Below are 13,086 nucleotides of genomic sequence, written 5' to 3'. Positions count from 1 at the left end.
TGTCATTGTACATTGGTCCAACAGCAAGAGTGGCCCCTGACGTGAATGAGGGACTCTGGGTGATAATGACGTGTCCAGGTGGGTCCATCGATTTTAAGAAATGTACCCTCTGACAGGGGATGTCGATGGGGGGGGGTGGCTGTGCACATGGGGTGGCAGGGGGTGTATGGGAACTTGGTACCTTCCACTCAATTTCTCTGTGAATGTAAAACTCTCTAAAAGGTGAAGTCCATCTAACACCATCAGAAGGTCTGGCTACCCTGCGCCCACACCTTCACGGGGCCACAGCAGGCTGCAGCCGAGCCCAGGGGCCCCCTTACACCAAGCACGGGCGCTCCTGTCTGCCAGCCCCTGAGCCCGCCTGCCCTCCAGGTACCACCTGCCGGATCCCTGTGCGTGACTCAGGCATGAAGAGGATTCTTCAGAAGTTCCTGATGTGGAAAGAATGGGGCGGAAGCGTGAGAAGGAAAACGAGGAGGAAAGAGACCCAGTGACGGCTGCCTCTCTCAGACCCTGCTCATCACCTCCTTGGGCTAGAGGCTCTTGTGCGCTTTCCACGGGACAGAGTGAGCCACTCCTGATTCAGCGTTCTCTGTCCGGGCCTGCGGCGGGCGGGGACCCACTGTGGGACCTGGCCATGTAGCAGCAGCACTCTGCAGCCTGGCAGGCCAAGTCAAGGCTTGGCGGTTGGGAAGGATGCCAACCTGCGCGTTTAGAAGAAAAATAGGCAGGACACGGGAAATCAGTAGGTGCCTTGCTCCTCCTAGGAACTTATCTCTAAGAGCATGCCCCTCCTGATAAATCAGATGGACTTTTTTTTTTTTTTTATTTTAGTAGTTTACTTGTACCATCACTCATTCTTTTAACAAACACTGAGCACCAAGCATGTCCAAACAAGGCCTGGGAGTGGAGATAATTGGCCAATGGGGGGGTGGGGGGTTATTCCACTGCCAAATGTTGTTTGTACCTGGTCACTGTCCATCCCCCCACCCCCACCTTCTGGTAGCAGCACCCTGGTTTTCCTTTGGAGAACCACTCCTCCCCCACTATCACTCCACGTGGCAAGAGGAAGTAGGCTATCTTCCCAACAAGAGCTGTAGACGGATCAGGCCTGGGCAATGAGCACACTGCATTCCCCAGCCTCAGAGATTGGTTCTGGGATGGGCCTGTGACCCAAATCGGGCCAACCAGAGCCAACCCCCAGGCACGTGCTGGGGCTACACAGAAAAGTCTGCTTCTATCCAGAATGGGAGAACGGAAGCCTGAGGAATGCTGGGGACTATCTCTGCCACCCTATGGGGTGACCCTAACTGACACAAAAGAAAACAGCGCTGAGATTTGGGGAGATCACGATTCCTAAACAATAGGTAGACATTCGGATCCAGCCATTCCTGAAGCTGAACCCATCTCAAAACTTTTCATTTATGTAAACCAATGCATTCACATACACACTTTTCTCTCTCTCTCTCTCTCTCTTTTTTTTCTTAAGCCACTTTTGAGTTTGGTTTGCTTCTGTCACTTTCAACCAAAAGACCCAGACTATATAAGTAGATAAATAGCTATTTCCGGACCAGAAAACAAATAGCTACAACAAAAACAGACCATGAGAAATTCATGGAGAGTGCCCTGGGGGTTATAAGGAGAGAAAACTAGAATTGGCTTCAGGGAAGACACAGCCTTTTGTTTTCTTCCCACAAAAGAAGTTTATGGTCCATCCGGAGTTTTGATATTCTAATAACGACGACCCTTTGCCGAACGGATTCCCAGGCATCAGGCCCCGCGGAGCCTTTCCCCGGCCTGTTCATCCACACACAGCACCGAGACGCAGGGCCTGTTGTGCTCATTTTACATAAAACGGAGGCTCAGACAGGTGAAGTGACTTGCTCAAAGCCACCCAGCAAAATGACGAAGCGCCGACTCCAAAACCCAAGCTTTTCACCCCTCTGCTGCGATGCCTCATTTCCTTACGGCCGACATCCTGAGGTTTTGCCCCAAAATGTGTCACCAAAAGATGGCAGATGGGTATCCGAGGGCAAAAACGACGTCGGCAGGGGGACGTGCCACCCACTGCCCTTTCCAAGGAAGGCCCCGCGGCTCCGCCAGGCGGGCTCAGGGCCACAGGTCAGCAGACGGCTTCCAGCTCCAGGCCCGGGTCGGGATTCGAACTCAGGTCTCGTCCTCCCATCTCACGCTGGAACCGGGAGGCCCACGGCTGGACGACGGCGGGGGCAGGATTTAGGGTTTGCTGCCCCGGAACCCCGTGGGCACCAGCCCCCCAACGGCCACTACCCCGTCCCTGTCACCTTTCCCGCTGGCGCCCACATCCTCCCTCTCCCAGCATCCCTTGCCGCGGAGGCGGCCATGTGATGGGTCATGTGACCCGCTCTGCCCAATGAGACGTGAGGGGAGCTCTCCGGAGGGCGTGGGAAAGCTTTCACTTCCGGGTTAAGGGGCGCGGGGGCCAATATGGCTGGCGCCGTCCGGCCGCCTCCTTCCTACGCGGAGAAGAACCGAAGCCTGTGACCCGAAGCCAAGAGGAGAAGCCGTGGCAGTTGCAGACACGCCAGCGAGAGCCCTCGTTTTCTTGAGCCACTAAACCAAGACCTACAACCGCCTCCCTCTGAGCTTTTCATTAGGTGAGGGAAGTAAACCTTTGCTTGCCCGAGCCGGCGTCTGCTGGGTTTCCAGTTACTTGCAGCCAAATGCATTTCCGTCGGTCACAGCCATCCGGGCAGGGCTCGGGGTCAGCCCGCATCCCCGCAGCCGGCCCGGAGAGCCTGTGGTCTGCGGCGGAGAGAAAGCTCGCCCGGGTCACATGGTGGAGTCACAAGTCCACTGACTCACCATCTAGTGCTCCTTCGGCTCATGCCGCTCCTCCCGTTCTGTTGCCTTCCATTCAGGCCGCTATAGACATGACCAACAGCTGCCTTGTAAAGTAAACAGAAGGCAGAGATGCCCTTGCTCTTGAATCCTTCCAGTCTCTTACATCAATAGCCCCCAGGCCACTGTCTCCGTGCCTTTGGGCCCGGGACAGCTTCCCACTTCCTTTAAAAAGATGAGATGACCGAATGTAGAGTCTATGCTCTTGGAAAGGTGTGAGTCATGAATCATGGATCAGAAGGTTCACGGCTAGGAGTCTGCCAATCACACTGGCAGCCCAGGCCCCCAGGCTTCCACGGAGCTTGTTCTCTGAAGCACTGACTCATCCGCAGCTTGCGGTCAGCTCTGACGCTCAGATCATCTTCTGCTCTTCTTGTGCCCAGCTGGTGGCCTTTAATTAGGTGCTGCCAACTCTCTGCCTTTTGCTCGTGTTGCCTTTCCCCTGTTTTTAGAGGATCACATGAATCCTAAAGAAGTGAATAGATAATGTTAATAACAACAGCAAATTACTGTACTGAAAAACTTTCAATTAATTAAATTTTTTTCCCTCAAAAATCGCTAAGTAATGTTACAGTTTTGTTTTTGTTTTTGTTTTTAACGGACAAGAAAACACAGGCTTCGAAAAGGTAAGTCACTTGCCCAAGGTAACAGAGGTAGGAGGATCTGGTGAAACTGAGCTATGACCATGAGTGTACTCAACCCTGGAGTTTAGTTCTAAAGGGCAAAGCCAACTGGATCCATTAGGACAGTTTCAGACCCTTCACTACAGCAGTTCAGACTGTAATAATATTGTTTATCTAAAAGACCTATGGAAATTGGAGGCTCGAGGGCGTACTTGCTATTTTAAAGTTGTCGTAAAGGACTAAGGATCTTTGCACCCTCCTTCTACCCCCATTTCACACAGTAAGTCAGCCACTTGTCCTTAGGTGGTGACCTAATGTCACAAGATGACTGCCACAGCTCACTCATCACCTCTTCACACACCAATATCCAAAGCAGGAAGGAAAGGAAAGGAGGGTCTTTCTTCATTTTGCTCTTTTCTTATCGGAGAGGAAATTCTTTCCCAGAAGTCCCCAGCAGAGTTTCCCTTTGTCCAGAACTGGGTCGTATGACCACCCCTAGACCAATCTCAGGTCTCAGAGAATAGATCGGCCATGGTTGGCTTCAACCAAATGTGGCTTACTTCCCAGCGCTGGGAAAAACCTTCCTCGGAGCTCTGTCAGCAGGAAGGAGGGGGGAAATGGCAGTTGGCAAGGCAACCCCCTGTGTCCGATACCCCAGCATTTAAAAATATTTAACACAGTCACCGCTCTTGGTTTGCAATTGTAGGTGGTACATGGATAAAGTTGTGTGTGTATGTGTGTTTAATTTTAGCCTTTATTAAGTATTTATGAACATTTGAAAAAATACATATATGGCTAACTCGTCAGAATCATGAATTCATGGATATTATTTCTCCAGATGAAACAACTGTATTTAACTGTATTTTAAATATATATGTGAGGTAAAGAGAAATGCTAAGTAAATAATAGTTCATTTACTTCAAGATTTGGCAGTTATAAGGGTAGGAAACACTGTTCTATGTTATCCTGCTTGGCATTTTTTCCAGCTTCTCAGAGGCCTTCTGCCTTCAACCTCCCTCTTGAGGAAAATAAACACCCACAAAGATTTTTGCATCATCTGCAAATATGATTCAAATAAGCCTCTAGCTCAAATATAATCCAGGCTTCCTCCGCCGGGAAGGGCAGGCTTCTTGACTCCAATCCCTTCCTGGTATTTCACCTCTGCCTTACTGGGTTTACAGTTTTACTGGGTTAGCCCCTCCTGTTGTAAGCTGCTGCAAATCCTATTTCTGAAAGAACAAGATACAAATAATAAACAGATTGACCACCTGAGATTTCTTGTCCTTGTCAGGAATTGTCAAGTTTTCCCACAACATAAACTCGGTTCATTTAAAGGAGAATTCGAGGGTCCATGGTAAGAACAGGATACATTTATTTATAGATAGATTTAATTTATAGATAAATTACAGCCCAGCAAGACAATGAGATATGCAGGAGCCTTTGTTAAAATGAATGAGGTGTATCAATTTGTACTGATATCAAGGGCCTTCCAGGACCTACGGTTATATGAAAAAAAGCAGACCGATACACACAGCTTAAACCAAGAGTCAGAAACTTTTTCTAGAAACAGCCGCATTGTACATACTTTGGGCTTTGCAGGCCATACGGTCCGTGTTGCCGCTACTCAAGTATGCCATCACAACCCAGAAGTAGCTGCAGATAGCGCATAAGCCCACGGACGGGACTGTGTGCCAATAAAACTTTATTTGTGAACACTGAGATTTTAATCTCATATAATTGTCCTGTGTCATAAAGTACTATTATTCTTCTTTTGATTTGTTGCAACATTAAAAATGGAAGAAAATGTAAAAACTGTTCTTAGCTTGCAGGCTGTACAGAAGCAGACAGGGGGACAGATTTGGCCTGAGGACTGTCATGTCTACTGGTCCCTCATATAAACCTTTTTTGGTGCAAAAAGAAATGATAGAGAAATGCAGGAAAAGTAGAGTGCTAGCTTGCATGACATATATGTGTATTGTGCATATGTGTTTGGAGGAAAAGAGAAGAGAGATGTGTTTGTATATCTAAGGACACACAAGAAACTGGCAACAGTTAAGTGCTTATTTTATTTTATTTTATTTTATTTTATTTTATTTTATTTTATTTTTTTCAGTTAAGTGCTTCTTAAGAGAGGATCTCAGTAAGGCCAGATGAAGGCTGAAAAGACCTCAGCCCTTTTCTATGGTTTGAATTTTTCTCCATGTGCCTGGTCACCTGTAAAAGCAGAAAGAATTTGCCAATCCCAAAAGGGATTCCTCTGCAGCAGCCAATGAGAATGAGGTGATCCAGATAGACACATACATAGGCCACCAGGGCACAACTCCAGGGGGCGCCACTCTGGGGGGGGGGTCACTCCTAGAATGGAGCCATCAGACTTCTGCAGAGCCCACCCTGTGTGGTGGCTCTGTTGGCAACAAAATTAACACCAAGAATTTGTACCAAGTAAAGTTAATAAGCAAATATTGTGGGAGTCGGGTTGGGGTGGAAGTTGTAGGAGGAGCAGTAAAATCTCTATTTCCGTTTCATGCTGTTCCTTATCTGGGCCACAGAAAAATTAATGTTCTGCCAATATTTACTTCTGATCTTTGCTCCAGAGTGGAGGAAAGATGCCCAGGCCCAGCATAAATATGAGGGTGGAATTGCGAGTTTTGAAAAGAGAAAGGAACTCACCCTGAAATAGGATCATCTCAAGAACCTAAATATGAAAACGCCATTTGTTTCACACACAAAACAACACTTCAAGGCCAAGTCTGTTCATTCAGCACCCTATCTTGTAACTGCAGTCAGCTTCCCCAGAAATTTGGGGTTCTCTGAAACAAGCATTTTGACCTACCTGAGACCACAAAGGGCAGCCTCCGACTTAGGTAAGCAACAGATATGGCAATGGATTCAAAATCAAGAGATTTCACATAAATATAGAAGTTTCTGGCTTCCCTTGAAACAGAGCTCAGCTAACTGAGCCCACATCCCCCCACATGGAGACCTTAGGCTATAGCCAAGGGGTAGTTAGTTGTACCTTCCAGATGGGGCAGGGGCCCAATTTGCCACAATCCCCACCAGTCCCTGTCACCCTGCATCAGAGCTGCTTCATTGCTCCCTTTTTATTGATACTTCATTCACTGAACCTGTACTTAGTACTTACGATGTGTCAGGCACTAGGGTTAAAGATATGAACAGAACAAAAATTCCCCCACTTAATGGAACTTCTATTCCAGTTGAAGAACAGACAGAAAGGGAAGACAGGCAGTGTATTAAACAAAAAAAGAAGAAACCGGGGCATCTGGATGGCTCAGTTGGTTCAGTGTCCAACTCTTGGACTCTTGATTCTGGCTCAGATTATGGGATCTTGAGGATCTTGGGGTTATGGGATCAAGCCCTGCCTTGGGTTCTACACTCAGCACAGAATCTGCTGGTCCCTCTCCCTCCCCCTGCTTGTGCGCACACACTCTCTCTTTCTCAAATAAATAAATAAGCAAAATCTTTTTAAAAGGAAGAAGGAGATGAAAGACAAACAGTAGAGATAATGTGAAAGAGTGATAAATTCTGTGGAGAAAAATAATGCAACCAAGGTGGAGAGGAGCCTTGCAAGGCCTTACCGGGAGGGTGACATTTGAGCAAAGACCTGAAGCAGATGAGGAGGCAAGCCTCGAGGACATCTGTGGGAAGCATGCTCTGGCAACAGAGAGTAACAAGTGCAAAAGACTTCCTTGTGTATCTGAGGAGGAGTCAGGAGGCCAGTGCACCCTGGCAGGAGGAGGAGAGAAGGCAAATGAGAGAGATGAAGTCAGGGAGGCGACAGGGGTCTGATTCTTGAAGGGCCTCATACGATCTTCAACTTTTACTCTGAGGTGGAGCCATGGAGGGTTCTGAGCAGAGGGACATGGTTGGACTTAGATTTTGACAGACTTCCCCTGGCTGCATGAGGTGAATGGACTCTGTGTGTGCATGCGTGCGTGCATGCGTCTGTGTGTGTGTGTGTGTGTGTGTGTGTGTAGAGGGCAGGGTGGAGGACAAGAACAGAAGCAGGGAGACCAGTGAGGATCTACTGCAATCTGCAATAGTCCAGGCACAAGATGTTGGAGGTGGGGAGAAGAAGGTGGATTCTGGACATACTGTATTTCCCGCCTGGCTCCTTTTGGCCTTTGTCAGAACTTCCCTCACTGACTCTGTTCCAGCCACATTGTCCTTGCACGATGCAGCCTTTAATCCCCTAAAGACCCTATGAGTTCATTTGATTATTAAATAGTCCCATTTTACAGAGGAGGAAACTGAGGCATAGGAAGATTGCTCCTGTACATATAGTGTATTTTCTAAAGAGATTCGTGTATCTCCCACCCCTCTTGATATTCTTCATTTCTTTTTAAATAGCTTTATTGTGATATAATTCACATACCACAAAATTCATCCTTGTAAAGTATACAGTTCAGCGGGTTTGGCATATTCACAGAGTTGTGCATCCATCACCATGATCTAATTTTAGAACATTGTCATCACCCTGAAAAGAAACCCTATGCCCCTTAGCAGTCCCTTCCCATTTCCCCCTCTCCAGACTCCAGCAACCATGAATTGACTTTCTGTGCCTATGGCTTTGCCTGTTGTAGACATATCACATGATACGTGGTTTTCTGTGACTGGCTTCTTCCACTTAGCATGTCTTTGAGGCTCATCCATGTTGTGGCATGGATCAGTACCATTTTCCTTTTTATGGCTGAATAATACTCAGCTCTATGGACCTGCCACATTTTGGTTTTCCATTCATTTGTTTCTGTGTGATGTACATTTCCTTTCTCTTGCACGTGCACGCACACACGTGTGTGTATTCCTACAAATGGAATTGCCAAGTCATGTGGTAACTCCATGTTTAGCCTTTATAGAAAAATGCCAGACTGTTTTCCAGAGTGGCTGCACCACTTTAAAGTCCCACTGGCAGTGTGTGACATTCCAGGCTCACCACAGCCTTCTCCAGCAGTTCTTACAAAGTGATCTTGACACTCCTCCCATTGAGTGGTGAGGTCTCTCCCTCCCTCCCTCCCTCCCTATCCTCGCCCCTTGAATTTCGGTGATCTTTATGACTGTATCAGCCAACAGAGTGCAATGGAAATGATCCAACGTGACTTCTGAGACCAGACTGTAAACATACCCTGGACTTCCATCCTGCTCTTTTGGAATGCTTGCCCTGGGAACCCAGCCGCCATGTTGTGAGGAAGCCCAAATTAGCCCAAGTGAAGAGGCCACGTGGAGAAGTCACATAGAGGGTGTCTGGCCCAGGCAAGGAACCAGCTGCCAGTCATACAAGTAAAGACTTCAGATGATGCCAGCGCTCAGCCACCAAGTCATCCCCAGCCTTCAAGTCTTCCCACTGAGACTCCAGACCTCCTGGAGGAGAGACAAGCCATCTCGCTGTGCCTTGTCTGAATTCCTTACCCACAGAATCTGAGACCTACAAATTCATGAGAATAGAATAACTTTTAGGCCAACTAACTTTTGGGGAGGGGCAAGGTCAGAATTCCATTCCCAATCTATCTGCCCTGGGGGCCACCCCTTTAACCACCTAAGGGCTGGTGACCTCATGGGGGCTGCTCTGCATCTCAGGCCTCCAAGAGGGAGTCAATGCCCCCTGCCCTGTACCCAGTGAGTCTGGTGACAGACATCCTCTTTCTCAAGCTGACCAGAAAGGTCTTTCGTGTGTCAGCTTGTTGCTGCCACCGTGCTTGTTATTCAAAACACAAGAATTTCTATTCATTGTAGAAAATACAGCATAAACAAATTAGGAAAAATAAAGTCCACCTGTCATCCTCACTATACAGGGAGAATCTCCATGAAACACTTGACTCGATGGTAGAATCATAACATACAGGCATTTAATTTACACGTCACCAGGTACGCGGAGCTAACACGGGGGTGGGATGGTAAGAGGAAGAGGGAGGGAGAAATAGTACAGGTGAGTCCAGCTGGCGAAGCCTGTCTTTTGCTCAGTGTGTTTCCAAACACAGGACAGCCCCTCCATCCACTGGCTAGTTTGATTTGCTTGGAGTTCATAGTACACTATGGTCAAGAGAAAATTTAACATATTTTCCAGGACCACTTTGACTCTACAAAAAGAGACCTCCCCCACACCTCCCACCGAGAAATAGGGGATTGCTTTATATGTATTTCGTACCTGTTTTTTCCCTGTAAAGATGTACTTTGAATTGCTCCCTTTATTAGCTACTTTCTCCTGGCCTTTGTAAGGAAGGAAGCTTTGGGGGTTCACATGCTAACTTGGTCTGTCCTGGAACACAGTAAAAGTCTACTGGAATACCATGAATCTCCCCCACCGTGATGTTGAGTGAAAGAAACCAGGCAGGAAAGAGCACATATTGTGTGATTCCCTCTACATAAAGTTCAAAAGCAATAAAATTAATATATGGGGTTAGAATGAAGCACAGTGGTTAACTGTGGGGGAGATTTACGGGGAAGGGACATGAAGGGGGCTTCTGGAATGCTCTGTTTCTTCATCTGGGTGCTGATTACATGAGTTTGTCAGCCTGGTGAGAATTCACTGTACGATGTGTGCACTTTTCTGTGCAATTTGGGGGAAAAAAACCCACCATGGTGTTCTCAGAATATAGGCTGTACTATGTGGAAATACATGCTTCATGTTTTTGCCACGTAAAGACATATGTGAATGGTTAGAGGACTGGATATGGAGTTGGGAAAGCCCAGTCTGAATTCTGATTCAGCCACTGTTAAACATGTCAACTTGGGCCAATTACTTAACCACTCTGAGCCTTGGTTCCTTCTTCTGGATGTCTTACCACGCCCACAAGGCCCACAGGCTCAGCCTCTGGCCAACCCCCCAACTGGATCCCCCAACTCTCTCTTGCTCTCTTTCTCTAAGCTCCAGTTACATTGGCCATCATTCTGTTCCTCCCACAAGCAAAGCTTAGGGTAATCTCAGGGCCTTTGCACTGGAATTACCCTCTCCCTGATTCTCCTGTGAATGATTCGTTTTTCTCCTTCCTGTCTCAGTTCAAACATCACCTTCTCAGAGAGCCCCCACTGACCATTCCTCACACCAGCCATCCTCAACTTCATTCCCTGGGCTCATTTTCTTCTCAGTTTTTCTAATGATCTGAAATTGTCATATATGTTCCTTGTGTGGCTATTTGATCTACTTGTTATTTGTTCAGTACTCTCTCTAAACCCATCGACTCCAAAAGATCAGTTATCTTGATTACCTTAGTCTTCGCTATATCCTCGTCACCTAAAACAATAAATATTCGTTGAATTAATTAGTCATTCTACACAGTGATCTGATTCTACTTTTATAGAACCCTCAAGAGGTTCAATGAGATGGTGTTTTGAAAGTAGTCAGGTTTATAAAACATCAGAGAACTTTGAAAGCTTTGTTTGAATGTGGTCACCACCACTGAGAGAATCTAAATAGGCTTAGGTTTCCCCTTGAGCTAGACCTTCAATAAACTGATCTGTGCTGAAAGTCTCTATGCCTTCTGCAAACATTCCTCCCTCCATCTTTTGTGTTACTGGCCATTCGCCTAGAACAAAATCACTAATGCTCTTATTCAATTTATTTATGTACATACTATTACGTTGACATGGTATAAAGTAATTCAAAAGGCACAAAGAGTGGATAATGAGAAGTCTGTCTCCCTCTGACTCCTGCCCCAGAGGCAGCTAACACTTCCAGATACCCAGTGAACGCTTCTAGAAATTTCCTCTACATAAACAGGCATGCAGAGATATACATGCCCACCTTTTCTGTTTATACAAAAAAGATCTGATTATACACACCACGGAATAGCTTTGCTTTTTCTTTTTTCCACTCTACAACCTCTTTCCACGTCACTGCCTGTGAAGTGGTCTGTTCTTTCTGAAGGCTGCACGCACTTCATTATTTATTGATCCGTTCTCCTGAGGGCAGCTCTGCTCGGGGCCACCAGGGGCCACCAGCTCCAACGGGTGTCCTGGGGCATATGCATCTCTGGGCCCGAGTGGCGCCCTTTGCGGCCTGTTAAGAAGGAAGGAGCCCTTCCTCACCTCATCTCCTCCCCCCTGCAAACTCCCTCCCCACTGTTTGTGTTTGGCCTTTTAAAGACTTTTTCAAAATTGACTTTGGCTTCTTGGCCTGAACTCTGAAGTGTTTGAGCTGATAAGATAGCGCGCTTGGCTGAGGGGGACGGGAATAAATACTTACCTTGGAGGCCCTCAGCCTGTGCAGGAAGGGGCCGCGGCCCCCAGAGTCTCTCCCCACCTCCAGCGGTGGGTGGCGTGGACAGGAGGAGGGCAAAGCCTTGCCGGGTGCCAGGAAGGCTGCGGAAGGGGCAGGGGAGGGGTGGGGAGGTGTCTGCACACCGGCCTGCTCCTCACCCCTTCCCTGCGGCCTTCGAGAACAGCGTTGAGAGGGCCCAGCGAGGGTTGGCTCATTCTCCAGGGCATCTCCTAAACCAAACAAGACACTGTGGGCAAGTTAGAGCAGAGTCTTGGCATACCTCAAGACCCAGGCACATCCTAAAGAGGCCTTGCACCCTCAGGGGCCTGAGAGGACCACAGAAGGGGCCCTGTCTCCCCTGCCATGGCAGACAACATGGGCACAGTCTTGACCCAGCATCACCCCAAGCTGTGCACCATTATCTCATTCCAAGCATCTCACCTGCCCAGCATAGATCTTGGTCCTGGGTCACAAAAGTGAATACATCACTCCAGGTTCCGTCTTCCAGGACTTTCTTCAATCTAGAACAACAGACAGGCGACATACAGGCAAGAAGTGCCCAGGATGCTGGGCACTGCCATGGGGGACAGACTGGCTGTGGGGGGCCAGAGCAAGTGGGGGAAGGTCTCCCAGTCATGCCATATTCCAGCTTCACACCCCTCTGGGGCTCCCCGGGGTTCCCAGGGCCCATAATTCCCGCATGATCTAGCCCTGCCCACCTCTCCAACCAGTTTCAGTGCCATCAGCTTGTCAACCTTCCATGCCCGCTCCTACCTCAGATCCTCATCAAACAGCTCCCTCTACCTGCAGCGCCCTCACCTCCTACCTCCTCAGCCAGAATGTTATCTCCTCCAGGAAGACTTCCCTGATGCACCTGCATGGATCTGTAGCCTCCTCAGAGCTGTCACATGTTCCCGTACATTCCCTGTTCCAGCTCAGGTCACTCTGGACTGGGGTCACCTATTTGTGGTTGACAAAGTAGTCCAGCATGACCAAAGTCTAGGTTCTGTGACCTGTCCACCTGAATGCAAATGCTGGCTGCCCCTCTCACCTGTGCCATGCTGGGCCACAGTTTTCTCATCTGGAAAAATGAGCATGATGGTAAGGCGTACCTCATAGGGTTGTTGTGAGGAAGAAGGGACTTAATGCAAGCGATGAGGATGGTGTCTGGCACAGTTCGCACCCAGTAAAGGTCGGCTCTATCATTACACTGTCTCTCCGCAGACCATAGTAGATGCTCACTTAACATTTGCTGCATAAATGAATGCAGTCCTTCAAATATGTTTATGAAGATGAGCAATGGGGGAAAATACTTGTGATATAATGGAAAAGTTTTTAAAAACACAACACTAAATAGTTGAGCAGTATGAC

General features: G+C 47.9%; 1 protein-coding gene across 1 annotated transcript; it reads right to left on the bottom strand.

Moving 5' to 3' along the window:
• Positions 1-870: 870 nt before the first annotated feature.
• LOC129522079 (uncharacterized) lies at positions 871-12,775 on the bottom strand. The gene is made up of 5 exons (XM_055344211.1): positions 12,767-12,775; positions 12,542-12,675; positions 12,157-12,236; positions 11,701-11,945; positions 871-3,347 (listed from the first exon to the last, which is right to left on the bottom strand). Exons 1-5 carry the CDS (start codon positions 12,773-12,775, stop codon positions 3,108-3,110), a joined length of 708 nt encoding a protein of 235 aa, XP_055200186.1. The 3' UTR covers positions 871-3,107.
• Between the last annotated feature and the right edge of the window lie 311 nt (positions 12,776-13,086).

The sequence above is a fragment of the Nyctereutes procyonoides genome, unplaced genomic scaffold (genome assembly GCF_905146905.1).
Source record: "Nyctereutes procyonoides isolate TBG_1078 unplaced genomic scaffold, NYPRO_anot_genome, whole genome shotgun sequence".
Classification (NCBI taxonomy): domain Eukaryota; kingdom Metazoa; phylum Chordata; class Mammalia; order Carnivora; family Canidae; genus Nyctereutes; species Nyctereutes procyonoides.
Note: the sequence above shows the minus strand (reverse complement) of the source record. Positions and strands in the feature narration are given on the sequence as shown.

Bases quoted from the DNA above. Each gene is read 5' to 3' on its own strand.
- LOC129522079 (XM_055344211.1), bottom strand. The intron at 12,237-12,541 runs GTAGGAGGTGAG...CTGTTGTTCTAG, and splicing joins ATAACATTCTGGCTGAGGAG to ATTGAAGAAAGTCCTGGAAG. The intron at 3,348-11,700 runs GTAAGTATTTAT...TCACTTCTTTAG, and splicing joins ACAGGCTGAGGGCCTCCAAG to GATTCATGTGATCCTCTAAA.